Source organism: Bubalus bubalis, chromosome 14, assembly GCF_019923935.1.
Source record: "Bubalus bubalis isolate 160015118507 breed Murrah chromosome 14, NDDB_SH_1, whole genome shotgun sequence".
NCBI lineage: Eukaryota > Metazoa > Chordata > Mammalia > Artiodactyla > Bovidae > Bubalus > Bubalus bubalis.
Window position 1 is genome coordinate 1,861,927 of NC_059170.1, and position 26,055 is coordinate 1,887,981.

Consider the following 26,055-nt stretch of genomic DNA (forward strand, 5'->3'; position numbering starts at 1 on the left):
TGGTTGGATGGCATCACCGACTCCATGGATGTGAGTTGGAGTAAAATCTGGGAGCTGGTGATGAACAGGGAGGCCTGGCGAGCTGCAGTCCACAGGGTCGCAGAGAATTGGACATGCCTGAGCAACTGGACTGAAGTCATAAGCCCTTTGTCGTTGTTCAGTTGCTAAGTTGTGTCCAGCTCTTTTGGTGTCCATGGCTGTAGCCTGCCAGACTCCTCTGTCCTTGGGTTCTCCAGGCAAGAACACTGGAGTGGGTTACCATTTCCTTCTCCAGGGAATCTTCCCTATCCAAGGATCAAACCCAGATCTCCTGCATTGGCAGGTGGATTCTTTACCACTAAGCCACCTGAGAAGCACATCATGAACCCTAGAAAGTACACTCTGTAACATATGGTAACAAGATATAGTGTATATTACATATAGTATCTAATCTATAGCATGTGCTGCATAATATGTGCTATATAGTATATATATAGATACCTATGTAGATACAATACATCATATATAAATTATATTCAGATATCATGTTACTTCTATTAACATGAACAGTCACTGAACTGTAATCAAGACAAATCTGAAATGACAGAGTTCAAGCTCCAGTCGGATTGTAAAAGGTTTCTAGAAACCAGCTAAGAGTTTACAGTGAACTTGCCAGGGAAGTTTAACACTAGGGTTAAACAACAACAAAAAAAAAATGCAGTCACGTAACTGAAAAGCCCTCAGCGGTAACAAAACTTCCCTCACTTCTTCCTTGGCGGTAGTTTTTGTACTGGATCAAAAGGGGGCAATAAGAACCACTTTAAAGCAGTCAGCAAAAATCTTCAACTTCTCTTTCTCAGTTAGTACAGAGAGTTCAACCCCTGCCCGCCACGAGGGCTCTAGAAGTGGGCGTGTGTGCGCGCGCGCGTGTGCCCCCCGCGCTTGCTTAAATTCGACTTTGTAGGGATAGGTGCGCAGAAGGCAATGGCACCCCACTCCAGTAATCTTGCCTGGAAAATCCCATGGATGGAGGAGCCTGGTAGGCTGCAGTCCATGGGGTCGCTAAGAGTCGGACACGACTGAGCGGCTTCACTTTCACTTTTCACTTTCATGCATTGGAGAAGGAAATGACAACCCACTCCAGTGTTCTAGGCTGGAGAATCCCGGGGACGGGGGAGCTTGGTGGGCTGCCGTCTATGGGGTCGCACAGAGTCGGACACGACTGAAGCGACTTAGCAGCAGCAGCAGGGATGGGTGAGGAAGATGGGGACCGAGGCTCGAAGGTGCACAGGGAGGTCAGTGTCCAAAGAGTCGGAAGCGGAGGCCGAGCCCCGCCTCAAGGGCTGGCGGCGCTTCTGCCACCGATCGCAAAACCACTCGAAGCGGCACCAGCGAGTGGAGCGCCCGGTGGACGACTTGCCCAAGTTAAGACCCGAAAGTGAAATTACTTCCTCGGGTGCCTTTCACTAAGTCGCAAACCCTCCCCACCTCGGGAGGTGCAGAAACCCAAGCTTCCTCCAACGAGGTCCGTCCGGGCTGGCAGAAACTGGTTTGAAGGAGGCGCGAGGGCTCGGGGCCCCCGGCAGGAGCCCGCAGCCGCCCCGGTCGCACTCGGAGACCTCGGCCGCCCGGCCGTGCGGTTGTGCAAGCGCCGGGCGGCAGCCGCCGGGCGAGGGCGGGGAGGCGCGCAAGGCGCAGCCCCGATGAACTCCGGCGAGCCAGCCTTCCCCGGGGGTTATCTCCGGGGTGGAGTCTGCGGCGTTCCCGCCCGGGGAGCCGCGCACCGGTCACCCGAGGCCCGGGCGCCCTCGCTCACCTCGCTGACTGCATCCTCTTCCCACCCCCAGTCACCCCGCCCCGGGCCCCGCGCCGCTCCCGGCCCGGCCAGCCGCAACCCGGTCCGCCCCACCGAGCGCGTTCATTGGCCACCCGGGGCGGCCGGTCTCCATAAATACATGGTCCCCGGGCATGGAGCGGGACAGGGGGAAAGCGCAGCGCCAGCAGCATCTCTTCTACCCTCCTGGACACCTCCACTTCGGCTCCACAGCTGGAAGTAAGACTTAACACCAACAGGCGAACTCACGTCCGTCTTCCTTCTTGCAAGAGACAGCCAGCTCCCCACTGCGCTCCTCCAGCCCCTGTGGCCGGCGCTCGGCGGGCATCCGCTCCCTGAGACTGCAGCACGGTGCCGCGTGCAGCATCCTCGCCCAGCTCCTGACGGCTCTCTGTCCCCCTTCCGCCCTTCCCTCCGCACCTGCTGCTCCGCCTTGCCGCTTTTTCTCTGTGTATCAAGACCCCGAAGCTCGCCGGCGCCTCTTTAACAAGCTCGCCCTGCCCAGTGCCCACCTTCCCAGGAGCCCAGTGTCCTCCGCTGCCATGAGCTCACCCATTAGCAAGAGCCGCTCCCTTGCCGCCTTCCTGCAGCAGCTTCGCAGCCTGGGGCAGCCACCCAGACTCGTGACATCGACGGCGTGCTCGCCCCGTCGGCCGCGGGAGGTGCCCCTCTGCCCCGTGATGGAACCGGGCGAAGCGCAGGACGCGGCCACCCTGCCCGGTCCCACCAAGTGGCCACTGCTGGGCAGCCTGCTGGAGATCCTCTGGAAAGGAGGCCTCAAGAAACAGCACGACACGCTGGTAAGTGCCCCGTCGCGCCCCAGTGCCCTCTCTTCTCCCCGCCTCGCTCTCCAAACCCTCGCCGAGGCGCGCGGCGCGGTGCGTGCGGTGCGGTGCGCGCAGCTGTCCCGGCTGCAGCGGTCCGCGGTCCCAGAGAGGAGAGAGGTGGGAGGAGGGCCAAGCGCTCCAGGGACTGCTCGGGATGCGCGCTGACTTCGCGCCCCGCCCGGCCCCTGCAGGTCGAGTACCACAAGAAGTACGGCAAGATTTTCCGCATGAAGTTGGGTTCCTTCGACTCGGTGCACCTGGGCTCGCCGTGCCTGCTGGAAGCGCTGTATCGCACCGAGAGCGCGCACCCCCAGAGGCTGGAGATCAAACCTTGGAAGGCCTATCGCGACTATCGCGAGGAGGGCTACGGGCTGCTGATCCTGTGAGTCCAAGACGCAGGATGGGGGCTGGCGGCTGGAAGCTGGGAAGGCGCGGGAGTTAGGGTTCCCTGGGGCTGGACCCGCCTGGTGCAGCGAGAACACGGAAGCCCCTACCTGCTGCTGTCGCGGGCTCTGGCGTGGACTGGAATGGGTTGAAGGACAGCCCTGCTATGCACAGGACACTTGTGTTCTTTCTGACAAGTGGGCTGCGCCAGCCCTTTCCCGCAAAGAAACGCCAGAAAGGTATGAAGATTGTGATGTTCGGACCCTGGGCAGGAGGAGACTGTCAAGTCAGCCTGCCAGGCAATCAGGTTATACAAACAAAGTATCCCTTGAAATTCCATGACCCTCTAGCTCAAAGGCCAGAAGTTAGTTTGTAAATTTGAGGCGTTCGGTGCATGTGGCTTTCAACCCAATTCAATGGATTGAAAGATGACAGAATTTTCCTTCACACCGTTCTGCGTTGCTGGTGAGGTGAGTTCGTGCACCCGCTCTTACTGCTGGGAATTGAAGCCACTGGCCTTCCAGTTCAACCCCAGCAAGGGCACCCCAGAAGCCCTGGCTTCATCTTTCTGGCGTGATCTTTGGCTCAGAGGAAAGGAGCTTATTCATCGTATTGTCAGACCAGCCCCCAGTATTCCAATGCTAATATTCTCTGGCTATTGCTTGGCACAATTCTGTGTTCATTTGATTATATAGTTAATGCACTTACAGAGCTGGAGGGATCTCCGCTTCTTCATTCTTTTCCTTTCAATTTGCTCTAAATATAATTCTGCTTCTCTCCCAGGGAAGGGGAAGACTGGCAGAGGGTCAGGAGTGCCTTTCAAAAGAAACTAATGAAACCGGTGGAAATTATGAAGCTGGACGACAAAATCAACGAGGTTTGCAGACTGGGGCTCACTTTCCTGGTTTTCCTGGGGATGGGGGAACGTTAGTGGAGCTTCAAGCCACAGCCACACAGTGCAAAGGAAAAAGCAGGCAATCTGGATGTATCAGGACTCTTCTTTCCTCCTCATTCCTCGTCACTTCCTCCACCTCCAGAACTTGAATTCTTCTCACCTGTCTTTTAAAGTAGTGTCTTGGTGGCAGAGCAGTTAGGAGCATTGACTTCGACATTCTACAGTCTTAGATTTGAAAGTCAGTCCTGCACCCCCACCCCAGCTATGCAACCTGACTGTACCATTTAACTTCCTCAGTTTCCCAGTCTATTAACTAGGAGTTCACAATTTCCACTCCATAGATTTCTGTGCATGCATGCTAAATCACTTTAGTCGTGTCCAACTCTGTACGACCTATGGCCTGTGGCCTGCCAGGCGCCTCTGTCCATGCATGGGATTTTCTGGCAGGAGGACTGGAGCGCATTGTTGTAGCCTCATCCAGGGGATCTTCCTGATCCAGGGATTAAATCTGTGTCTCTTAGGTTTCCTGCATTTGGCAGTCTCCTGCATTTACCGCTAGCACCACGTGGGAAACCCCCATAGGTTTCTGTGAGGATTAAGTGAGATGATGCTATAAAATTCCTAGGTAGTGACATTTGAGCTGGGTTTTGCAGGATGAGTAAGAGTCTGCAAGCCAGAGAAGGTGGAGAAGGGCATTCAGGCAGAGAGAATAGCCTGCTGACAATATGGAGGCATGAGATGGTATGTTCAGAGAATAGTACCTTTAGGGCAGCTGAAGTGAAGCTTTCTCTGAAGTGATGCTGGGCAGAGGGCAGGTCTTAACAATATTTTTCAGGTATTTTTTTTAAGGTATTTTTAATGCCATGCTAAGGTATTTAGGCATTATCCTTTAGCCAACAGGAGGCCAAAGGAGGAAGGATTTAAGCAGATAGAGAACTCTTTTTACTCCTGTCCACTCTGGGTATTTATTTTGAACTGAACCCACACAGGATCATATAGGTGAAAGGTTACACATTTAAAAGCTTCCAGGAACCACGTGATTAACATAAATGTGTAAGGCAGGCCCAGTAGGGCTTTTAGCAAATGGAATAGTACACGCCCTTCCTAGAGGGGGCAGCTGCTCCAGCTCTGGCAAATCCCTGCCACATGAGAATGTGGACCGAGAGGCACCAGAGTCGTTCATTATTGTTATTCTTTGAGGACTCAAGTGAAGTGAAGTGAAAGTTTCTCAGTCGTGTCCGACTCTTTGCGATCGTGTAGACTGTACAGTCCATGGAATTCTCCAGGCCAGAATACTGGAGTGGGTAGCCTTTCCCTTCTCCAGGGGATCTTCCCAACTCAGGGATCGAACCCAGATCTCCCGCATTGCAGGCGGATTCTTTACCAGCTGAGCCACCAGGGAAGCCCAAGAATACTGGAATGGGTAGCCTATCCCTTCTCCAGGGGATCTTCCTGATCCAGGAATTGAACCAGGATCTCCTGCATTAGAGGCAGATTCTTTACCGGCTGAGCTACCAGGGAAGCCCCTTTGATGACTAGTGAAAATTAATATGTTCACATGAACTCTCTGGATTTTTTGATGGGAGCAAATTCAAAGTACTTTTTCATGTGCCGTGGGCTACCACAACATGCCTATTAGTTTCGTCTGTGGGTTTTTTAGTCACTTGCACCCTATTTCAGGGCTTCCCTGGTGGCTCAGTGATAAATCCACCTGCCAATACAGGAGGTGTGGATTCAATCCCTGGGTTGGGAAGATGCCTGGAGAAGGAAATAGCAACCCACTGCAATATTCTTTACTGTCTGAGCCTCCAGGGAAGCCCCCTAACCCACTCCCGTATTCTTACCTGGAAGTCCCATGGACAGAAGAGTCTGGTGGGCTACAGTCCATGGGGTCTCAAGAGTCAGACAAAACTTAGTGACTCAGCACCACCACCAAGAGCTTACCCTACTCCAGACCCCAACATGGTCACTTTTATGTGTCCAGGGGAGAGTGCCTTAGTCACTCTCTAAGCCTCAGTCTTCTCATCTGTCAGCTAGGAAATGGGAGTAAAGACAGTACTTTCTACATCATGACGCTGTTTGAGGATCAGCTAAGATAATACACTTTTGACTGCTTGGTTCTTCCATACAAGCCTCATTAAATGCAAAGCATTAGTCATCTAAAATCCCGACTGTGGAAACTGGCATTTAGGGACCTTCCACGACCTGCCCAAGGTGACAGAGCTGTTTAGTGATGGTACTGAGTCCAGAATTTACGGATTTCCTGGCTCTAAGCCTAATGTGCTTAATACAACGCCAACCAGCAAGGACACATTTATGTGCCCAGCTCTAGAAATGGCCAGCCTCAGGGCAGCCAGAGCCCTTGAGATGCTGTGCCCACAGACACACTGGCCAGTTCCTCCTTCGTGGTTTATTTTCCATTCTGATTAGAATAAATGTTTTCCTTTTCTTAAATTTAGATCAAACACTGAAACTTAAGCTCCAGGAAGGCTTCAGGGAAAGCTCAAGAAATAACCCAGTACAAGGGTGTTGGGGCAGGAGGTGAGCTCTCAAGGAGAATATATAATTAGTGATGATTCAGAATGAATAACATTATGAGCAGTGAATATACAAGGTCACAAAACCCAAAGCTGGCTTACTGAACCTGAAACTTCTGTTTCCCTTCAGTGACTGAAATGTGTCTTTGGTGATTTCTTTCTTTTAAGGTCTTGGCTGATTTCATGGGTAGAATAGATGAGCTCTGTGATGAGAGAGGCCGCATTGAAGACTTATACACTGAGCTGAACAAATGGTCTTTTGAAAGTAAGTTGTCTTCTTCAGATCTTGTCTGTTTGATTTTGCAAGTGACTTTGAGGACAAAGGTGGGTCCATTGGCCATTCTCCTGTGATCACGCCCTGTTGCTGACTAGGCCAGACCGTGGCAGCCCTCTGAACGCTTTCAGGGACTTCACGGCACTGTGCCCCTGGATCGTTTATGTAGCCGTTCAACAAACGTTTATTCAGTGCCTGCTGAAGTGCCAGGCGCTGCACTGGGGACATGGCGGTGAACAGAACAGGCTACATCCTTGCTCACGTGGAACTCAGATTTTAAAACCGGTGACAGCCAACTAATACACGTATTTTTGTGTGTACTCCATCAAGAAATAAGGGAGTCAGAAAGAACGCAGCTTCCTGGGTGAAGCAGGCCTGCTTGGTAAGGAGACGTTTGAGGTGAGGCCTGAGGGGAGATGAGCAGCACGCCACCAGGGGGTCTGTGGGGAGACTGTTCCGACCGTGGAGTCAGGAAGTGCAAAGGCCCTGGGGTGGAAGCATGAGCCGTGTCTCTGAGGAACTTCTGAGGGTGCTGGCTGGAGTGGATGACGGGGGGCGGGGAGAGGAGCTGAGAGAGATTAAGCCTGAAAGCCCCCAAAAGAACTTCTACTTTAGGACCTTCCTGGTGGTCCAGTGGCTAAGACCCCACGCTCCCAATGCAGGGGACCTGGGTTCGGCAAAAGAGCAATCGTAGCAACTAAGATCTGGTGGAGCCAAATAAATAAAATACATTTTTAAGAAAAGAACTTCTGCTTTGAGTCAGATGTGGAGCCATGAGTCATTCTGAACAGAAGGGAGCTTGGTCACTGACTTTAAGGGCCACACTGGGGATAAAAGCAAAGCCCTCCCTCAATGTGCTCGCCTCCTGGTGGGGACGCAGTGGGGGAAGCAAGGCGCCTTCAGTGGAATGGGGAGCACTTGGCTGAAGGGGATCAGGGCTGGCGGAGGGTCCCAGAGGCTGTCCGCAGCTGAGTGTGGTCAGGGCTGCTGCATGGAAGTGGGACCGTCTCAGCCAAGGCCTGGGATGAGCAGGAATGCCCCAGGTGACCGTGAAGGAGGGAAGAATATTCCAGGTGGAAGGAGAAAGGAGGAGAAAGAAAGGGGTTCCAAGTGACCAAAGCATATCCTGCAAGGGACGCGGATGGCAAAGCAGAGGAGGGGGGGCAGGCAGTGGCCCTCACAGCCACCTGTATAAACCGGGGATGTAGGTGTGGTTTTGAGCCCAAAGTCCCTGGGAGTGATCGTAGAGCACTTTCAGCAGGAAGGTGCCATGGTCCAAGTCACTGGAAGCCTCACTCTTGGCTGCCGATGTGCGTAATTGGAGAGGACGCCCCATTCAGAGGCTTTGGTCCTGACCTGTCTCCCTGATCAGATAAACCTCGCTTTAAAGTCACGGGCAGTCATCTTAGCACATAAGAAAGCTCCATGCCGATAAGAAATCCACAGGAGGTGTTAAGGGAAAGAAAAGTCAAGAGAGGGGATGATTACAGAGGAGAGAAGCATATGTTTTGGAAATGGTCCACTGGAAATACCCAAATGAAGGTGTATCACATGCATTTCTTTGCAAGTCAAGGAAAACCTGACCATGGTGGTTTACAAATTATCGTCCAACATTACGAGAAACCCTGAGGAGGCCAGTCCACAGCTGGCACTCAGTGGTGTCACTGGGACCCAAGTCGGTTCCATCTTCCTTCTCATTCATTCTGAGCTGGTTGCAGAACAGCTACCTCCTCTCCTGGTCTCACCTCTGCATTCTGGGCAAAGGCGGGAAGGGAAGAGGGGAAGGGCTTAGCTCTTCCCCCTCTGTCAAGAAAGCAAAAGTGCCTCCGGGAGGCCCAGTGGCCAGCCCCAGGTCACGTGACTGCTGCGGTTCCTCGGGAAGCCTGGGAATCGGGGAGCAGGGTTGTCTGAGATCAGTGCTGGCTTACTGCCTGAAGATGCATGCACTGACCAGCAAAGTAAGCCAGCGTTCTCTTAGGGAAGAAGTAGGGAAGAATGAGCATGGGGTAGTTACTAGCAGTGTCTGCTGCGTATGATGTCAAGGGTAAACTGAGAAAAGCAAGACATTCCAGGAGACATTCACTCGGGTCTAAAAATGGTTGCATCTTCGCAGTGGTTTTTCTGATCAGGAGGTTCTGCAGAGGACAAGTTGTTGGACCTGGAGATAATTTCTAGAAAGAGAAGAGAGTGATCAAGACCCTTGGCCTTAGACTCTCTGCTTCTCTGTTCTTCGAAAACACCTCATTTTTATGGGAGACGGGATTGATCCTTTGGTAGCCAGCTAATCATAGACTCCAGTGTCTCTGTGAGTGGGTAACAGTGTGATTACTTTAAATAACAGGCATCTGCCTTGTGCTGTATGAGAAGAGATTTGGGCTCCTTCAGAAGAACGCAGGGGAGGAAGCTTTGAACTTCATCATGGCCATCAAAACAGTAAGTGTCCCCTAGGGGACAGCAGTTTCCTTATTAATTGTTTACAGAACCCAACAAATGTGCATCCCAATGTTTCCCACATATATTTTATTATAGTAGTTAAGTGTTCATTTTAAGATGTGTTATGTATTTTCATGAATGTATGTGCATATATTGTTGTTGAGTTGCTAAGTTGTGTCTGACTCTTTTGAGACCCCATGGACTGTAGCCCACAAGGATCCTCTGTCCATGGGATTTTCCAGGCAAGAATACTGGAGTGGGTTGCCATTTCTTACTCCAGTGGATCTTCCCAACCCAGGGATCAAACCCATGTCTCCTGCCTTGGCAGGTGGATTCTTTACCACTGAGCCACCAGGGATACCCTTGTGCCTATATGCACATGTAATAAAGAAGCATGTTAAATCATTGGCAGGCAAGGTGAAAGGAGAACTTTCAACTAAAGGTCAGTTGATTAACTACTATCTTAAAGAGTCTGAAAATTTTCAGGTAAAATTTTCTGGATTGTTTAGGTTGTATATGGAGGCAGTAGGCACTGAAACCAGTTTCAAGAACAACTAAAGTTTGGAAACTACTGGAAATGGAAGTGGATATGAGGCTTATAGTTTTCTTTTTTTACATTTAGGTCATAAGATCAATTTTTTTCGACTCACTGTGTGGTTTGTGGGGTCTTAGTTCCCTGAGCAGGGACTGAACCTGGGCTACCGCACTGTAAGCTCCAAGTCCTAACCACTCGACCACCAGGGAATTCCCATAAGATCAAATTTTTTATGAACCCCATCCAGGGGGAAAGCATCCCAAAGCTGATTTTCATGTGTCCTTAGCAGGTGGGGACTGTTGCTGAGAGCCCGGGGCATCCCTGGGAGTCCAGCCTTTGGGGAGCAGAGGATATGGCTGCTGAGGACGCATCTCTCGTGGATTGCAGGTTGTCTGTGGGATTAAGAGCAGGGGGCTGAAAGGCATTTGTGTTCCCCACAGATGATGAGCATGTTTGGAAAGATGATGGTCACCCCGGTTGAGCTGCACAGGAGCCTCAACACCAGGGTGTGGCAGGCACACACGCAGGCATGGGACACTATCTTCAGATCAGGTAAGGCGGCCGCAGGGGCCCAGCAGTCCTGGCTCCGGAGATGCTGCGGAGGTCTGGGTGACTGTCCTAGTCTCAGCACCCCGCCCGTGGCTGGAGCCGCTCCTCATGATTCTTTTGGACTTTGCAAGCGCTTGAGTCTGGGGATTGCCCTGGTGCAGATACATTCTAAGAGAAAGGCGGGAGGTAGTTTTCTGTAGTCTTTTTTGAGAAGTAGGAATGATTAAAAGCAAGAGTTTCAGAGTTAAAGATTCCTGAGCTCAAGTTCCAGCTCTGTCATTGGGCATAGTGGCTTCAACAAATACACTTTTTTCCTTAAAAAAAATTTTTTTTAATGTTTATTGATTTTTATTTATTAAGTTGGATGCACTGGGTCTTAGCTGTGACATGTGGAATCTAGTTCCCTGATCAGGGATGGAACCCAAGCCCCCTGCATTGGCAGCGTGGAGTCTTAGCCACTGGGCCACCAGGGAAGTCCAAACTGTTTTTCACCCTCAGTTATCTTGTCTTTCAGTTCAGTTCAGTTCAGTCACTCAGTCGTGTCCGACTCTTTGCGACCCCATGAATTGCAGCACGCCAGGCCTCCCTGTCCATCACCAACTCCCAGAGTTCACTCAGACTCATGTGCATCGAGTTGGTGATGCCATCCAGCCATCTCATCCTCTGTCACCCCCTTCTCCTCCTGCCTCAATCCCTCCAAGCATCAGGGTCTTTTCCAATGAGTCAACTCTTCACATCAGGTGGCCAAAGTACTGGAGTTTCAGCTTCAGCATCAGTCCTTCCAATGAACACCCAGGACTGGTCTCCTTTAGGATGGACTGGTTGGATCTCCTTGCAGGCCAAGGGACTCGCAAAAGTCTTCTCCAACACCACAGTTCAAAACCATCAATTCTTTGGTGCTCAGCTTTCTTCACAGTCCAACTCTCACATCCATACATGACCACTGGAAAAACCATAGCCTTGACTAGGTGGGCCTTTGTTGGCAAAATAATATCTCTGCTTTTTAATATGCAATCTAGGTTGGTCATAACTTTCCTTCCAAGGAGAAAGCGTCTTTTAATTTCATGGCTGCAATCACCATCTGCAGTGATTTTGGAGCCCAAAAAATAAAGTCTGACACTGTTTCCACTGTTTCCCCATCTATTTCCCATGAAGTGATGGGACCAGATGCCATGATCTTCGTTTTCTGAATGTTGAGCTTTAAGCCAACTTTTTCACCCTCTTTTACTTTCATCAAGAGGCTTTTAAGTTCCTCTTCACTCTCTGCCATAAGGGTGTTGTCATCTGCATATCTGAGGTTATTGATATTTCTCCCGGCAATCTTGATTCCAGCTTGTGTTTCTTCCAGCCCAGCATTTCTCATGATGTACTCTGCATAGAAGTTAAATAAGCAGGATGACAATATACAGCCTTGACGTATTCTTTTCCCTATTTGGAACCAGTCTGTTGTTCCATGTCCAGTTCTAACTGTTGCTTCCTGACCTGCATATAGATTTCTCAAGAGACAGGTCAGGTGGTCTGGTATTCCTATCTCTTTCAGAATTGTCCACAGTTTATTGTGATTCACACAGTCAAAGGCTTTGGCATAGTCAATAAAGCCAAAATAGATGTTTTTCTGGAACTCGCTTGCTTTTTCCATGATCCAGCGGATGTTGGCAACTTGATGTCTGGTTCCTCTCCCTTTTCTAAAACCAGCTTGAACATCTGGAAGTTCACGGTTCACGTATTGCTGAAGCCTGGCTTGGAGAATTTTGAGCATTACTTTACTAGCGTGTGAGATGAGTGCAATTGTGTGGTAGTTTGAGCATTCTTTGGAATGGCCTTTCTTTGGGATTGGAATGAAAACTGACATTTTCCAGTCCTGTGGCCACTGCTGAGTTTTCCAAATGTGCTGGCATATTGAGTGCAGCACTTTCACAGCATCATCTTTCAGGATTTGGAATAGCTCAACTGGAATTCCATGATCTCCACTAGCTTTGTTCGTAGTGATGCTTTCTAAGGCCCACTTGACTTCACATTCCAGGATGTCTGGCTCCAGGTCAGTGATCACACCATCGTGATTATCTTGGTCGTGAAGATCTTTTTTGTACAGTTCCTCTGTGTATTCTTGCCACCTCTTCTTAATATCTTCTGCTTCTGTTGGGTCCATACCATTTCTGTCCTTTATTGAGCCCATCTTTGCATGAAATGTTCCCTTGGTATCTCTAATTTTCTTGAAGAGATCTCTAGTCTTTCCCATTCTGTTGTTTTCCTCTATTTCTTTGCACTGATCGCTGAGGAAGGCTTTCTTATCTCTCCTTGCTATTCTTTGGAACTCTGCATTCAGATGCTTATATCTTTCCTTTTCTCCTTTGCTTTTTGCTTCTCTTCTTTTCACAGCTATTTGTAAGGCCTCCTCAGACAGCCATTTTGCTTGTTTGCCTTTCTTTTTCATGAGGATGGTCTTGATCCCTGTCTCCTGTACAGTGTCACGAACCTCCGTCCATAGTTCATCAGGCACTCTGTCTATCAGATCTTGTCTTTGAAACGGGCTGATGATCAGCAGCATGAACACTGTTCACAGTAGCAGGGTGTGTCTCAGTGCAACCGTTTTAAGTCTAATAAGGAGAATGTGAGACGCAGCGGAGCCCAGTGTCTCAGTGGATCAGAGCTACTTCTGGTACGGTGTGGAGGGAATATTTGGTGCTAAGAATTACTGTATGATCGCATGCACACACCCATTCACACAGACACACATTCACACATAGATACACACATTCACACATACACACACATGCACACATGCATTCACACATACACACAGATTCACATACACATTACACACATTTACAGACACATTCACACATATTCACACACACACATTCACACATACATATACACACATTCACGTACACATTCACACACACATGCACACATGCATTCACACACATGCATATACACATATACACACATTCACACACACACACAAACACACATGTTCATTTAATTCTCACAGAAATCCTATACGATAGGTCCTCTTTTCGGACACCCCTGGGCGACGGCAAAGCCAGGCTCTGAAGTCAGACAGAAGGACTCCAGAGGGTCCAGCTCTAAGCGCCGTGCCGGTCATTGACGCTTCCGTTTTTGCCATCCTCACTGTGATTATTATGACGATGGCGGCTCCCGTAATGGGTTGAGGGAAGGAGATGTGTGCCTAGCATGTGCTGTACCAACAGCAGAGGCGTTCGCCTTTGTGTCGGCCGGCGTGGGCCCTGCGCTGTGTGCGCACTGCTGTTCCGCAGCGGGGGTGGGGGGGTTCTCCTCTCTGTTGATCTGGGAGCCAGAGCCCCGTCTCTGTATCAGTGACCGCATCTGCCTCATGCCTGGATGGGAGTCCAGGTTCTGATTCTAAGACGGACCCAAACCCCACCCCTGTCTCACGATGACCTCTCCTGAACTCTCAGCGCTCCCTACTCGAGACACGACCCCAGACCCAGCATCGGCAACACAGGGAAGCCTGCTGGAAACCAGACTTCCAGGCCCCCACTGGACTCCTGAATCAGAGTTTGCATTTTAAGAGGATTCCCAGGGGACTCTTGTGCTCATGCAGGCATTGGTCAGTCCTTGGCGTCTTAGCAACAAGGCAATATTAGCTTATCTAACAAACTGTCAGATTGCCTGCAAAGGCCCTTTGGAAGTTGCAGGGAGAATTGGATCCTGGGTTCTGCTTTGTTCTTTTCCTCATCCTGACTTTCAGCTGATTTCTTCATGCCTTTCCTCTCCTCCAATAGTCAAATCTTGTGTGGACAACCGGTTGGAGAAATATTCTGAGCAGCCCAGCATGGATTTCCTTTGTGACATTTATCACCACAATCAGCTTTCAAAGAAAGAGTTGTACGCGGCCGTGACGGAGCTCCAGCTGGCTGCAGTGGAAACGGTAAGGGTGGGCCTGGTTTGGGTTTACTAAATCAATGGGCTGTAAAATCTTTTCCATGACAAATGGTACATGGTCATTCAATTCACCCATTCCACAAGGACGCACTGAGCTTGAAAAGCTTAGCAGAAATAAGAAGTCTACTCGAATGTGTGGGAGACCCCATGCACAGCCTGAGTGTGTAAATGTGATAGAAAAAGTCACGTGCTCTGCAGACAAAAAGGGCCTCACAGGTGGTGCCGTGACAATGCAGGAGATGTAGGAGGCGCGGCGCGATCCCTGGGTCGCGAAGACGCCCTGGAGGAGGGCACGACCCACTCCAGCATTCTCGCCTGCAGAAGCCCATGGCCAGAGGAGCCTGGCAGGCTGCAGTCCACGGGGTCACAAAAAGTCAGACACGAGGGAAGCAACTTAGCACGCATGCAGGGACAAAAATCCAGAGCAGAATATCATTGTCATGACAAATATCAAAGTACTACAGGAATTCAGAAGCAGTAAAATTCTACACGGTAGCAAGGCAGGTAATCTAGGTTTTTAAACATTGGATATATTTTAGTTTTGCATTTTACCAAAGTGCCTCACTCTGGTGGTTGTTTAGTCTAAAAATACTGAAATACTCTCTGCTAGTCCAATATTTTTTTTCCACTTAAAATTGTCAACAGAGGGAGCTTGGGAAAGCTTGATCTCAATTTCAATGAAGCAGCTAATCTTATTTTATTTACTGATTAGTTTTTAAAAATACGCTTACTCGTGTATTTTTGGCTGTGCTGGGTCTTTGCTGCTGCGCACGGCTTTTCTCTGGTTGTGAGCGGGGGCTTCTCACTGCAGCGGTGTCCCTTGTTGGGGAGCACCGGCTCTCGGTGCGTGGAACTCGGTGGTTGTGGCAGACGGGCTTAGTTGCTCTTCGGCATGTGGAATCTGCCCAGACCAGGGGTCAAACCCATATCTCCCACACTAGCAGGTAGATTCTTAACCACTGGACCACCAGGGAACTCTGAGACAGCTAATTTTAAAAGCCAAAATTCTGTCCTCGCTATGATTGACATTCCTTGTAGGTACACAGTACAGCCAAACTCCAAACACAAATACTGGCAGGAGTTCAGGGGAGTTGCAGTATCTTTGGAGTGATAATATTAATATTCCTCCATGGCCCAACACCTCTCACACAACTGTCGTCTCTGAGAAAAATGTATACCAGGTCACTTCTGTTCCATGTTCCGTGGTGTTTCTGATCTGAACAAAAAGTAGGATTTTCTATATCACGGAATAGCAAGGTTCTCATTTCTCCCCATGCTCCAGAAGACTGTGAAAAGTGGGAACTTCAGCTCGTTTTCCCATTAAATCTCTTACCCCGAGAGGCTCCTGAGAGTGATAACAGTGAAGCTTCCCCCATTATTCTTCTTTTTCCATCTGGGATGTGAGTTCCCAGTGATGACATAGCAGTCATGACTTTGTTTTGTCCCCTGCTGTATTCCTAGGATGTGGAATAGAAGTTGGCACACAGTGGGTGTTCAGTAAATACTTGTTCAATAAATGAAAGCATTTAGGAACTATTGAGTATCTGCTATGTGTCAGGCACTGTTCTGGGTAGTTGAGAGACCACGAAGAACCAGTTTCCCTCACGGAACTTCAGTGGCCGTTGGGAACCAGCAATAGACAAGTAAACGACCATTGAGATGCATCATTTCAGATAGTGGCCCAGGCCCCGGAGCAAGACATCAGGGTGACGTCATTGAGAGGCAGGGGAGGTTGTCCCTCTCTGAAGATGTCATACTGGAGCTGACGCTGGAATGATAAGAAGGAGACAGCCAAGGGAAGATGGGGTGGAGAAGCACTCCAAGAGGAGGAAACAGCACATGCAAAGGGCCTGGGGCAGAAAGAGGGTGGCCTGAAGAACTAGCCCATGGAGTCAGACTTAGTCTGGGAGAAGCCCATGGGCTCTGTTAGCCAGGAGCCTTAGGAAGGTGGGGCTTCCCTGGCGGCTCAGATGGTAAAGAATCTGCCTACAATGTGAGAGACCCAGATTCGATCCCTGGGTTGGGAAGATCCCCTGGAGAAGGAAATGGCAACCCACTCCAGTATTCTTGCCTGGAGAATTCCATGGACAAAGTAGCCTGGTGGGCTACAGTCCATGGGGTCCCAAAGAGTCAGACACAACTTAGCAACTAATACTTTTCACTTGGTAAGATATTTGAATTATTACTCCTGTGATGAAAAGCTCTTGGAGCATTTTAAACAGGGGAGTAACTTGATCAAAGTGAGGTTTGGTAAAGTGGTCTCTGGGCTTCCCTGGTGGCTCAGTGGTAAAAACTTGCCTGCCCATTCAGAAGATGCAGGTTCAATCCCTAGGATGGGAAGATCCCCTGGAGGAGGAAATGGCAACACACTCCAGTACTCTTGCCTGGGAAATGCCATGGACAGAAGAGCTACAGTCCATGGGGTCACAGAGAGTCAGACGTGACTTAGCAAAACAGCAAGAGTGGGCTCTGGCTGGTGGATGGGGAGTGGACCCCGCCGAGAGAGCGGAAGTGGGAAGGAAGGCCAGCGAGGAGACGGGTCTCCTCCGCGGAGGTCAGGCCGGGATACTTCGCGCCCCTGAGGTTTCTGAGGCTGCTTGCCCTGCGTCCAGACTCTGCAGTTACCCCCACAGGCCAGGGCTGTCCTTCAAGGCCCTGGTGAAAGCTACAGTTATCTGCCTTTTGGGAACTCTGTTTGGTACTTGCGGTAAGGGACCCACTGATATGGGTCAATCTGTTTCTTTTTTCGTCCTGGCTATTCTGAACGTCGCATTTGGAAAATCAGAGAAATCTGAAAGTGTATCTAATTTGGTGGCTACGCCCTCTTCCTGTTTTGAAAATCGGCCTCTTGTAATAATGACATCCACGGTTTATTTGCAGCTGAGGCTGCCAGTCCTCTCACATGAAGAAGGCTTCTTGGAGGCATCTTCTTCCAAAAATAATAAATACCATCGGCTCCAAGTTGTCCTTCACTTTGCTCATTTGTGTGAGTGACACTTTGCTAAAGCGTCTCTGTGTCTGCCGAGAGAGGACACAGCAACCATTTTTATGGGGATATTTGGCTTAAATTAGCCAAGAATATGGAGAAAGCGATGGCACCCCACTCCAGTACTCTTGCCTGGAAAATCCCATGGATGGAGGAGCCTGGTGGGCTGCAGTCCGTGGGGTCGCACAGAGTCGGACACGACTGAAGCGACTTAGCAGCAGCCGCAGCAGCAGCCAAGAATAGGCTCAAAAACAAACATAAGACTACCAGTGGTGAGCATTATGAAGCTAAAAGCTGCACACGCTGTTTCTGCCAGTATTTTTTCTCTTCTCATTGCCTTTGGAAAGAAAATAAAGGATGCCACTTAAAAGGCCATGAATGTCTTTGTCAGAATTGTGGCTGCTTCCTTGAAACACTCAACATGATGCTAGAATTTCTTATTTTGGTACTGGCTGCCTTCTACCACGGCGCTTTGCTTGAGGCTGAAACTCTGAGTATAGATAATGCCTTTTTATTTTATGGTAGCTTTTGAGGGTGTGGCAAAAAAAAAAAAAAAAACTTTCTTTTGAATTCCAGAAATGCAGTTTCTTGTGCATTTGCACTGAAAAATTTTTAAAAACCCCATTTTTATTAGTAACACTCCTAGGATCTCCATCTGTCTTTCCCCACTCAGTTTTTATGTTATTATTTATCTTAAACAACTAACAAATTTTATTTTGAGTTAATTGTAGATTCACATGCAGTTCTAAGCAACAGTAGAGAGGATTCCTTAATCCTTCATCCAGTTCCCCCCAATGGTAACACTTTCTATAAGATAAACTTACAACAACCTGAAAGTTTATGTTATTACAATCACCTGTCTGACTTCTCACTTCGCAGTGTACATGTCCTCATCTATGTTCCGTTTTTATACCAAGCTACATTTTATGTCCTAACGCAGCTGTCTATTCAAAAAACTCTCTGATTCCCTCAGGAAATAAGCTATTATTCACGGATGTGTTTTATAAGCTGAATCTGACTTTTCATACATGGTATTTGTTTGAGACACAGCCAAGAAGAACCTGTGAAAAGGCATCACTCATGTGTTTTCATGGCAAGGTGATAGGCACCACCTTTGCTTCAGCTGATACAGGCTTCAAGGCAGTTTATTTACAGAAAACTCAAGTTTATGTCCATTTGGCTTTCAGACAGCAAACAGCTTAATGTGGATTCTCTACAATTTATCCCGTAATCCCCACGTGCAACAAAAGCTTCTTAAGGAAATTCAGAGTGTGTTGCCTGAGAATCAGTTGCCACGGGCAGAGGATTTGAGGAACATGCCATATTTAAAAGCCTGTCTGAAAGAATCTATGAGGTAAGAACACGTGCCTAATACGAATGTCAGACGGCTGTTCTCTCCAATGCATAATAAGGGATCCCCCCCCTTAGTTGATTCATAAACATTTAGCAAGCTACCAAAAAAAAAAAAAAAAAAACCCTCCAGGACCATACTCCTGTCCTATGACTCATTCCTTAAATCATTTGGGCAAATTCTATTAAATCTTGGAAACCCAGAGTCTGCCCCCTTTAAATCAGTAATAATAATACTTGAATGGACACTATAAGCAATAATTAAGATTAGGGGCACAAATGAAGGGAGCGAGATGAAAGCTCAGCGAGGAACCGTGTTATTATACGACAAGACATAGAGACAGGCTGGTTTCTGAGCCTCTGTATAAAATGGTCTTTCAAGATTCTTTTTCTGGAAAACGAAACCCATAAAGTCTTAGGATTCGAAGGAAATATCTTTAACTTTATGAAGGGCAGGTGGAAGAAACCCGGGACAAACAGCAAGCTTGCCGGCGAGCCGTGTAAACGCGACGTTTGAAGTCGAGAGTGAATCGGGACCAGCGCCGTCAACAGCCATGAGCTTACACTGGGGGTTTAACCACACAACAAGGAATAAAAGCAAGAGGTGTAAATACTGGGAAGAAAGAGAACTGCTTTGTAAAGAGTTGGAGCCAAGTCCCCTTTAGGAGAACTTAGGCAGTGATTGTTTATTTAGCCAGACTCCGAATTCCCTTGAGCTAAGACTTGGTCTGTGCCCACCTTGACATCTCTGATTTTGTGTTTTCAGGCTTAACCCGAGTGTCCCATTTACAACTCGGACGCTCGACAAGGCAATGGTTCTGGGGGAATATGCTTTACCCAAAGGAGTAAGTAAAATGTATATAATCTATACCCTACAGAGCTTTGAGAGACACCCTCTTCAAATGCCCTGCAGACCTCCTGAAACGTTTCTACTGGGAGAGCATTCATTTAGAAAAATGGAGATTGCAGTATACAGTTGATGTGTCCTGTAGTCTAGTATTAGGAATAAGGGTTATGGAGACAGAGAGACCTGGATGCAAGTAGAGACTTGAGTGAGTTACATAACCTCCGTGAGCCTCAGCTTTCTCATCTGTAAAATGGGAATAATAATAGAACTCACCACCTGAGGTTGTGAAAATGAGATGCAAAGTTTAAGGTTCTTGAAGTGTTTCTACCACCCAGCACTTTCCCAGCATGCACTGCATGCTGGCATTCGTTGTTATACATTTGTGGGTTACTTTCACATTTGTAAGGTGATGGCTTTTGCAAATCTTGCTATTGAGATGTTTAAGTGCTTTATGTTTCTGTGTGATTGTAGACTGTATTGGTTCTAAATACCCATGTGTTGGGATCCAGTGAAGAAAACTTTGAGGAGTCAAGTCAGTTTAGGCCTGAACGGTGGCTTCAGGACAAGAAAAAGATCAGCCCTTTTGCCCATCTTCCATTTGGTGTTGGGAAAAGAATGTGCATTGGTCGCCGGTTAGCTGAACTCCAGCTCCACCTGGCGCTCTGCTGGGTAAGACCCTGGCAGCGTTTCCGCGGCTGCGCACTGGGCTTTCCTCGAGGCAGGAGCGGAGGGGCTAACTCCACTTTCCTGTGCTCCTGTGTTTCAGATTGTCCGCAAATACGACATCGTGGCCACAGACCTCGAGCCTGTGGAGATGCTGCACTTGGGCAACTTGGTGCCCGGCCGGCAGCTCCCTGTCGCCTTCTGCCAGCGATAAGAAGCCTCAGGTGGGCAGCAGGGGTGCAGAGTGGCCAAGCGGTGAGCCGAGCTTGCGAGTCAGCCGGACGTGGGTTGGAGTCCCTGCTTACTTGGTTCACCCGGTGACCCGAACAGTTACTTAACCTTTCTGCCTGAATTACTTTTTTCATTTGTTACACGGGGACCAAAATAGTATCCATCCAGAAAGTTGATATGAGTACAAAATACATAACCCAGAGCCTAGCATCAAATGAGTGCTCCAAAATTCAAGCTGCTGCTCATGGTTTTTGCATGTGAATATCAGGGCATGGGACTTCCCAGGTGGCACTCATGGGGAAGAACCCACCTGCCAATGCAGGAGACGTAAGAGACACAAATTCGATCCCTGGGTGGGGAAGATCCCCTGGAGGAGGGCATGGAGACCCACTCCAGTGTTCTTGCCTGGAGAATCCCACAGACAGAGGAGCCTGGCGGGCTGCAGTCCACAGGGTCAGAGAGTCGGACACGACTGAGTGACTTAGCACACGTGCTCACATCGGGTTGGGGACACACTTTTCCAGTAAAGGACCAGTTGGCAACATCTTAAGGCTTTGCAGGACATAGAGTCTCTCTCATGCACTTAACTCGCCTTGGTACAGCCTTAGACAGCTGGTTGCTGAGTAGGGTTGGCTGGTTGTATTGGTTTTCTACTGTGGCCATAAAAAATTACTGAAAGGAATTACTCACAAGTTACTAAAACTTGTGTTATGATATAGCATTTATGATTTTATCCTTCTGTAGGTCAGAAATCCAACACAGCTCTTGCCAGCCTTATTCCAAAGCGATAATTTCCTTGATGAATTGGTGTTTTTTAGTCTACTTATTTTCCCCTAATCCACAGTAAAATGAATTTTTAACTATTAAAGTGATAAAAAGTTAACCTGAGGAATCTCAAGATCAGCTTCTGTGGAAATACAACAGCTCCGACAGCATTATAGACGGAGACGCCAGCGGTGAGACCCAGCCTCAGTCGCCCAGCCACGTCAACAGCGCCACCGAGAACCTGCCTCGAGCTAGTTGCCGTTCATTAAGAGCGAGTTGAGGGGGACTTGGGCTTCCCTGGTGGCTCAGAGGTTAAAGCGTCTGCCCGCAATGCGGGAGATCTCCGTTCAATCCCTGGGTCGGGAAGATCCCTTGGAGAAGGAAATGGCAACCCGCTCCAGTATTCTTGCCTGGAGAATCCCATGGACGGAGGAGCCTGGTGGGCTACAGTCCATGGGGTCCAAAAGAGTCAGACACGACTGAGCAGCTTCACTTCACTTCACTTCACTTGCTGATAGGTGGATTATTTGGGAAACGTGCAATTTCAGATGAAATCTGTGAATGAGGCCCAGCGAATTCCTCCCTACACGCCTGACACTGCGGCTGACAAGCGCTCAGTCGTGTCTGGCTTTGCAACCCCATGGACGCAGCCCACCAGGCTCTTCTGTCTGCGGGATTTTTCTAGGCAAGAATACTGAAACGAGTTGCCATTTCCTACTCCAGGGGATCTTCCCCACCCAGGGATCGAACCTCCTGCATTGGCAGACGGGTTTCTTTTTTCAAGCACTAGTACCACCTGGGACGCCCCAGGTGTTCTGGAACCATTAGGCAACTTGTCACATTCTGAGCATGGCAACAAGCAGAGCTGAATCAAGTAGGACCATGGAGGAATTCTAGCTTCATTGTGAAACTCCCCGTCTTCAGCTTGGACACCACGCACGGTTCCTCTGGTAAAACACACGAGCCCAGGGCACTTACTGGTTTTAGCATTTATTTTTGCTAATCATCCCTTTTGTTTAATTATACTGCTCTGATGTATAATTGGAGTATACTTTATATTTCAGATTTTTGTTGTTGTTGTTAATCAAAACAAAAGCAGCAATTTTGACCCTCCTGCAAGAAGGAAGTTTTGGGCTTCTGCACGACTGAAAAGCAAAGGTGGAAAACCATGAAACGACACGTAAAGAGCACTCAGGCTCAGACGTCACACTCCGTCTTCTGCACAGTTGCCCCAGAAGCCACACTGTCTGTGTCGCTGATGGGGTTAAGATTGCATCTGGCTCAGGGAAAGCAGACCGAGTGCTGGAAGACCAGGCCCTCCACAGGGAACACACGCTGCACACACGTGACTTACGTAACTGATGTCGGCACGCCCTGACTGCACAGACTTGCTCGTCTTGCTGTTTCGTCTCGCATCTTCCATGACACGATGGAGCAGCTGGGTGCTTCTCTGTTAGGCAGAGTCACTGCATGTCTCTGTCCCTGCCATGTCAGACTCCCCGCTGGAATCTTCGCTTCTCAAAGTTTACACTTCACAGTGGAAGACCTCCTATAGCTGGATTGTCAGTGGCTCAGCGTAATATTGGCAATCCATTTATTGTAACTCTAATATAACGTTTGGGGAAATACTGCGTAATAATGGAAGCAAAAGTAAATATTTGTTCATATTATCTGGTCTCTATAAAACTTTTTTTTTCTTATTTTGAAATGGAAACATTATTGAAAAATTAGAGAAAATCTCTATGTTAAGAACAACTTTAATGATGTCAAAATTCCTATTCAAGGATGTGTTAGTGATTTAACAGTGCGTCCTTGTGTTAAAGGATCCTGAAATTATTTAATTATGACATTGCGTCTATGTAATCTATGATATTAAGGTGTGGATCAGGTTTTTAAATTGTGTGTGTATTCTAATGGCAATTTGCTTACATCATTTAAAAAAATGTGTATATATTATTTTATTTAGGATCTGAAGTTTATTTAGGGCAATGTTCTAAAGTTTAGTCACAGCTTAAAAATACTCGGTGAGGTTCCCTGCCTTAATTTTCCCAACTGTAGAATGGGTTAGTAGTAAAGTGTGCATGCATTATAGACTATGTAACTCATGGTATGTGATTTGAACTCCTTGGGAAATTGTGATTTCATAAATGGAAAATACATACAGATTTAAGCAATACTTATAAAACTTTCTTAAAAAGTATGTTTACATATCGTCTATGTGCATGGTTTTACTACTTTTCCTAAAAGCATACCATATATTTCTGTATATTTGATAAATATTTCCCTTTTTAGGTTGCATCTTTAGACTATTTCATAAGTGTACATGTATATCTTCATACATGAACAAATATGTACATATCATTGAAATGGGTATAAGCTTCCTGTTGTGAAAGTTTTTAGAATTATAAATCCACATGTGTTGTCAGATTTCTTCTGTAGATCTTCTTTGAATTCTCTGAAAGAATAAAATCTTTAAAATACAAGATGTTTTCTCCTTCATTGCATGTCTTACAACCAAAGTTAAACATTCAAACTTTGTCCCACTCGAAAATTTTGTACAATGTAACATTACAATAATATAGCAGTTTTACCAAAAGATGCTCATTGAATGGCAAAATACTTTTCCTATTTTTTGCTGTTTACATATGTTTCCAAGTCCATTTCCTTCTGTCTGCACCACTGCCTCCTGCATGGTGGACCCCTACAGAAACCGCCAACCAGTCTCCATGCCCCTCCCTCCATACTGTCCGCTGTCTACCGGCTGTGTATTGGTCTCTCCAAAACCCAGGCCCAACCGTATCCCTGCCCTACTTTGGTGGCATTCCATCACTCTTCCATTAAGACCTGAGTCCTTAGGCTGGACTTCAGTGTCTTGTAGAGTGCAGCCCACTGACCCGCAGGCCTCCGAGCCATCCCTGCCACACCCCTAAGCCCGACCCCCCATGCCCCCAAGCCCTCCGCGCCCCCAAGCCCTCCCCGCCTCGCCCCCGAGCCGTCCCCGCCGCTCCCCCACCTCAGGGACACAGACTTCAGCCAGTTTCTTCCAGGCCTCACACACTCTCTGCAGCTGGGTTCTCATCTGCTGTCCTTCCACCTTCCTCCCTCTGGCACACTCATCATCCAAGTCCAGCCCCAGCTTCCTGGAGGGAGTCCTCCTGGATGACTGATAACCCCCAGGGACACACTCACTGTTTGTAGTCGCTCAGTCCTGTCCGATTCTTGTGACCCTCGGACTGTAGCCTTCCAGGCTCCTCTGTCCAGGTGATTCTCCAGGCAAGGATACTGGAGCGGGTTGCCATTTCCTTCTCCAGGGGATCTTCCCGACGCAGGGATCAAACCTGCATCTCCTGCTAGACAGGCGGATTCTTCACCACTGAGCCACCTGGGAAGCCAACACATTGACTCTTGAGAATGTGCTAATATTACCTCTGCTTTACAGATGTGGAGGGGACTGATGCTCAGAGTTTAAAGAACCTTTGTTCTTTACACCAAAAACTTTTTCTTACTGATTATATTAGTGACACTCCTGAACTTCATGGGGACCATAAGTGTGGGCACACGTCCCCAAAGGCATCCTGCTGACATCCTCACGCACACCACACCGCCTCCTCTCCGAGGCCTGGCAGACGGAGGTGGCACAGTGCTCAGCCCAGGTGAACGCAGCTCAGGCCTGTGGCGACTGGCGCCACCCATCTGTGCTGCTCAGTTGCCTGTGGCTTATCCATATGTCTCCTCCAGTCGCTATTCTGTCTCGCTCAAGCCTGCCTCAGTTTTCAGCTTGAACAAAAGTCTAATGGATGCTTCAGGGAAAGATTGAAGGCAAAAGGAGAAGAGGGCTGCAGAAGATGAGATGATAGCATCAGTGACTCAGTGGACATGAACTTGGGCAAACTCTGAAAGATAATGAGAGGCAGGGAAGCCGGGCATGCTGCAGACCCTCGCAAAGAGTTGGACACGACTTAGTGGCTGAACGGGATTCCCTGGTGGCTCAGATGATAAAGCGTCTGCCTGCAATGTGGGAGACCCGGGTTCAATCCTTGGGTCAGGAAGATCTCCTGGAGAAGGAAATGGCAACCCACTCCAGTATTCTTGCCTGGAAAATCCCATGGACAGAGGAGCCTGGCGGGCCAAAGTCCATGGGGTCACTAAGAGTTGGACATGACTGAGCGATTTCACTTTAGTGACTGAACAGCAAATGGTAACCCAGTTCATGATGATACACTGGGAATGCAATCCATTTGGCTTTTGTGATGGCCAGGTAATTGAGAGGGGCAGGGGGAGGGAAGAAGAGGGAAGGGGAAAAAGGGGATTTCCTTGGTGGTCCAGTGACTAAGACTCCATGCTCCCAGTGCAGGGGGTCCCAGGTTTCACCCCTCATCAGGGAACTAGGTTCCACATGCTGCAAGAAAAGATTCCAAATGCCACAACTAAGAAAAGATCCCACATGATAAAGCTAACACTCGGCACAGTTCAGTTCAGTCGCTCAGTCATGTCCAACTCTTTGCGACCCCATGGACTGCAGTACGCCAGGCCTCCCTGTCCATCGCCAAATCCCAGAGTTTACTCAAACTCATGTCCATTGAGTCGGTGATGCCATCCAACCATCTCATCCTCTGTTGATCCTTTCTCCCACTGTCTTCAATCTTTCCCAGCATCAGGGTCTTTTCTAATGAGTCAGCTCTTCCCATCAGGTGGCCAAAGTATTGGAGTTTCAGTTTCAGTATCAGTCCTTCCAATGAACATTCAGGACTGATTTCCTTTAGGATAGACTGGTTGGATCTCCTTGCAGTCCAAGGGACTCTCAAGAGTCTTCTCGAACACCACAGTTCAAAAGCATCAATTCTTCAATGCTCAGCTTTCTTTATAGTCCAACTCTTAGCATCCATACATGACTCCTGGAAAAACCATAGCTTTGACTAGATGGACCTTTGTTGGCAAAGTAATGTCTCTGCTTTTTAATATGCTGTCTAAGTTGGTCATAACTTTTCTTCCAAGGAGCAGGTGTCTTTTAATTTAATTGAAGCATCAATTAAATT

The 26,055-nt window shown here is 48.4% G+C and overlaps 1 protein-coding gene across 4 annotated transcripts; it reads left to right on the forward strand.

Moving 5' to 3' along the window:
* Positions 1-1,123: 1,123 nt before the first annotated feature.
* Positions 1,124-23,502, forward strand: LOC102396198 (1,25-dihydroxyvitamin D(3) 24-hydroxylase, mitochondrial). Of its 4 annotated transcripts, none has more exons than XM_006063676.4 (12): positions 1,127-2,613; positions 2,832-3,022; positions 3,808-3,901; positions 6,625-6,721; positions 9,072-9,163; positions 10,139-10,250; positions 14,018-14,163; positions 18,351-18,517; positions 19,280-19,358; positions 19,832-20,029; positions 20,127-20,278; positions 22,084-23,502. In XM_006063676.4, exons 1-11 carry the CDS (start codon positions 2,356-2,358, stop codon positions 20,235-20,237), a joined length of 1,545 nt encoding a protein of 514 aa, XP_006063738.1. In that variant the 5' UTR covers positions 1,127-2,355; the 3' UTR covers positions 20,238-20,278; positions 22,084-23,502. The 4 variants fall into 4 exon arrangements, with proteins under 4 accessions (XP_044783431.1, XP_044783430.1, XP_006063738.1 ...); XM_006063675.4 differs by having other exon boundaries at positions 20,127-20,247; XM_044927496.2 differs by lacking the exon at positions 19,832-20,029 and having other exon boundaries at positions 1,124-2,613.
* The last annotated feature ends 2,553 nt before the right edge of the window (positions 23,503-26,055 follow it).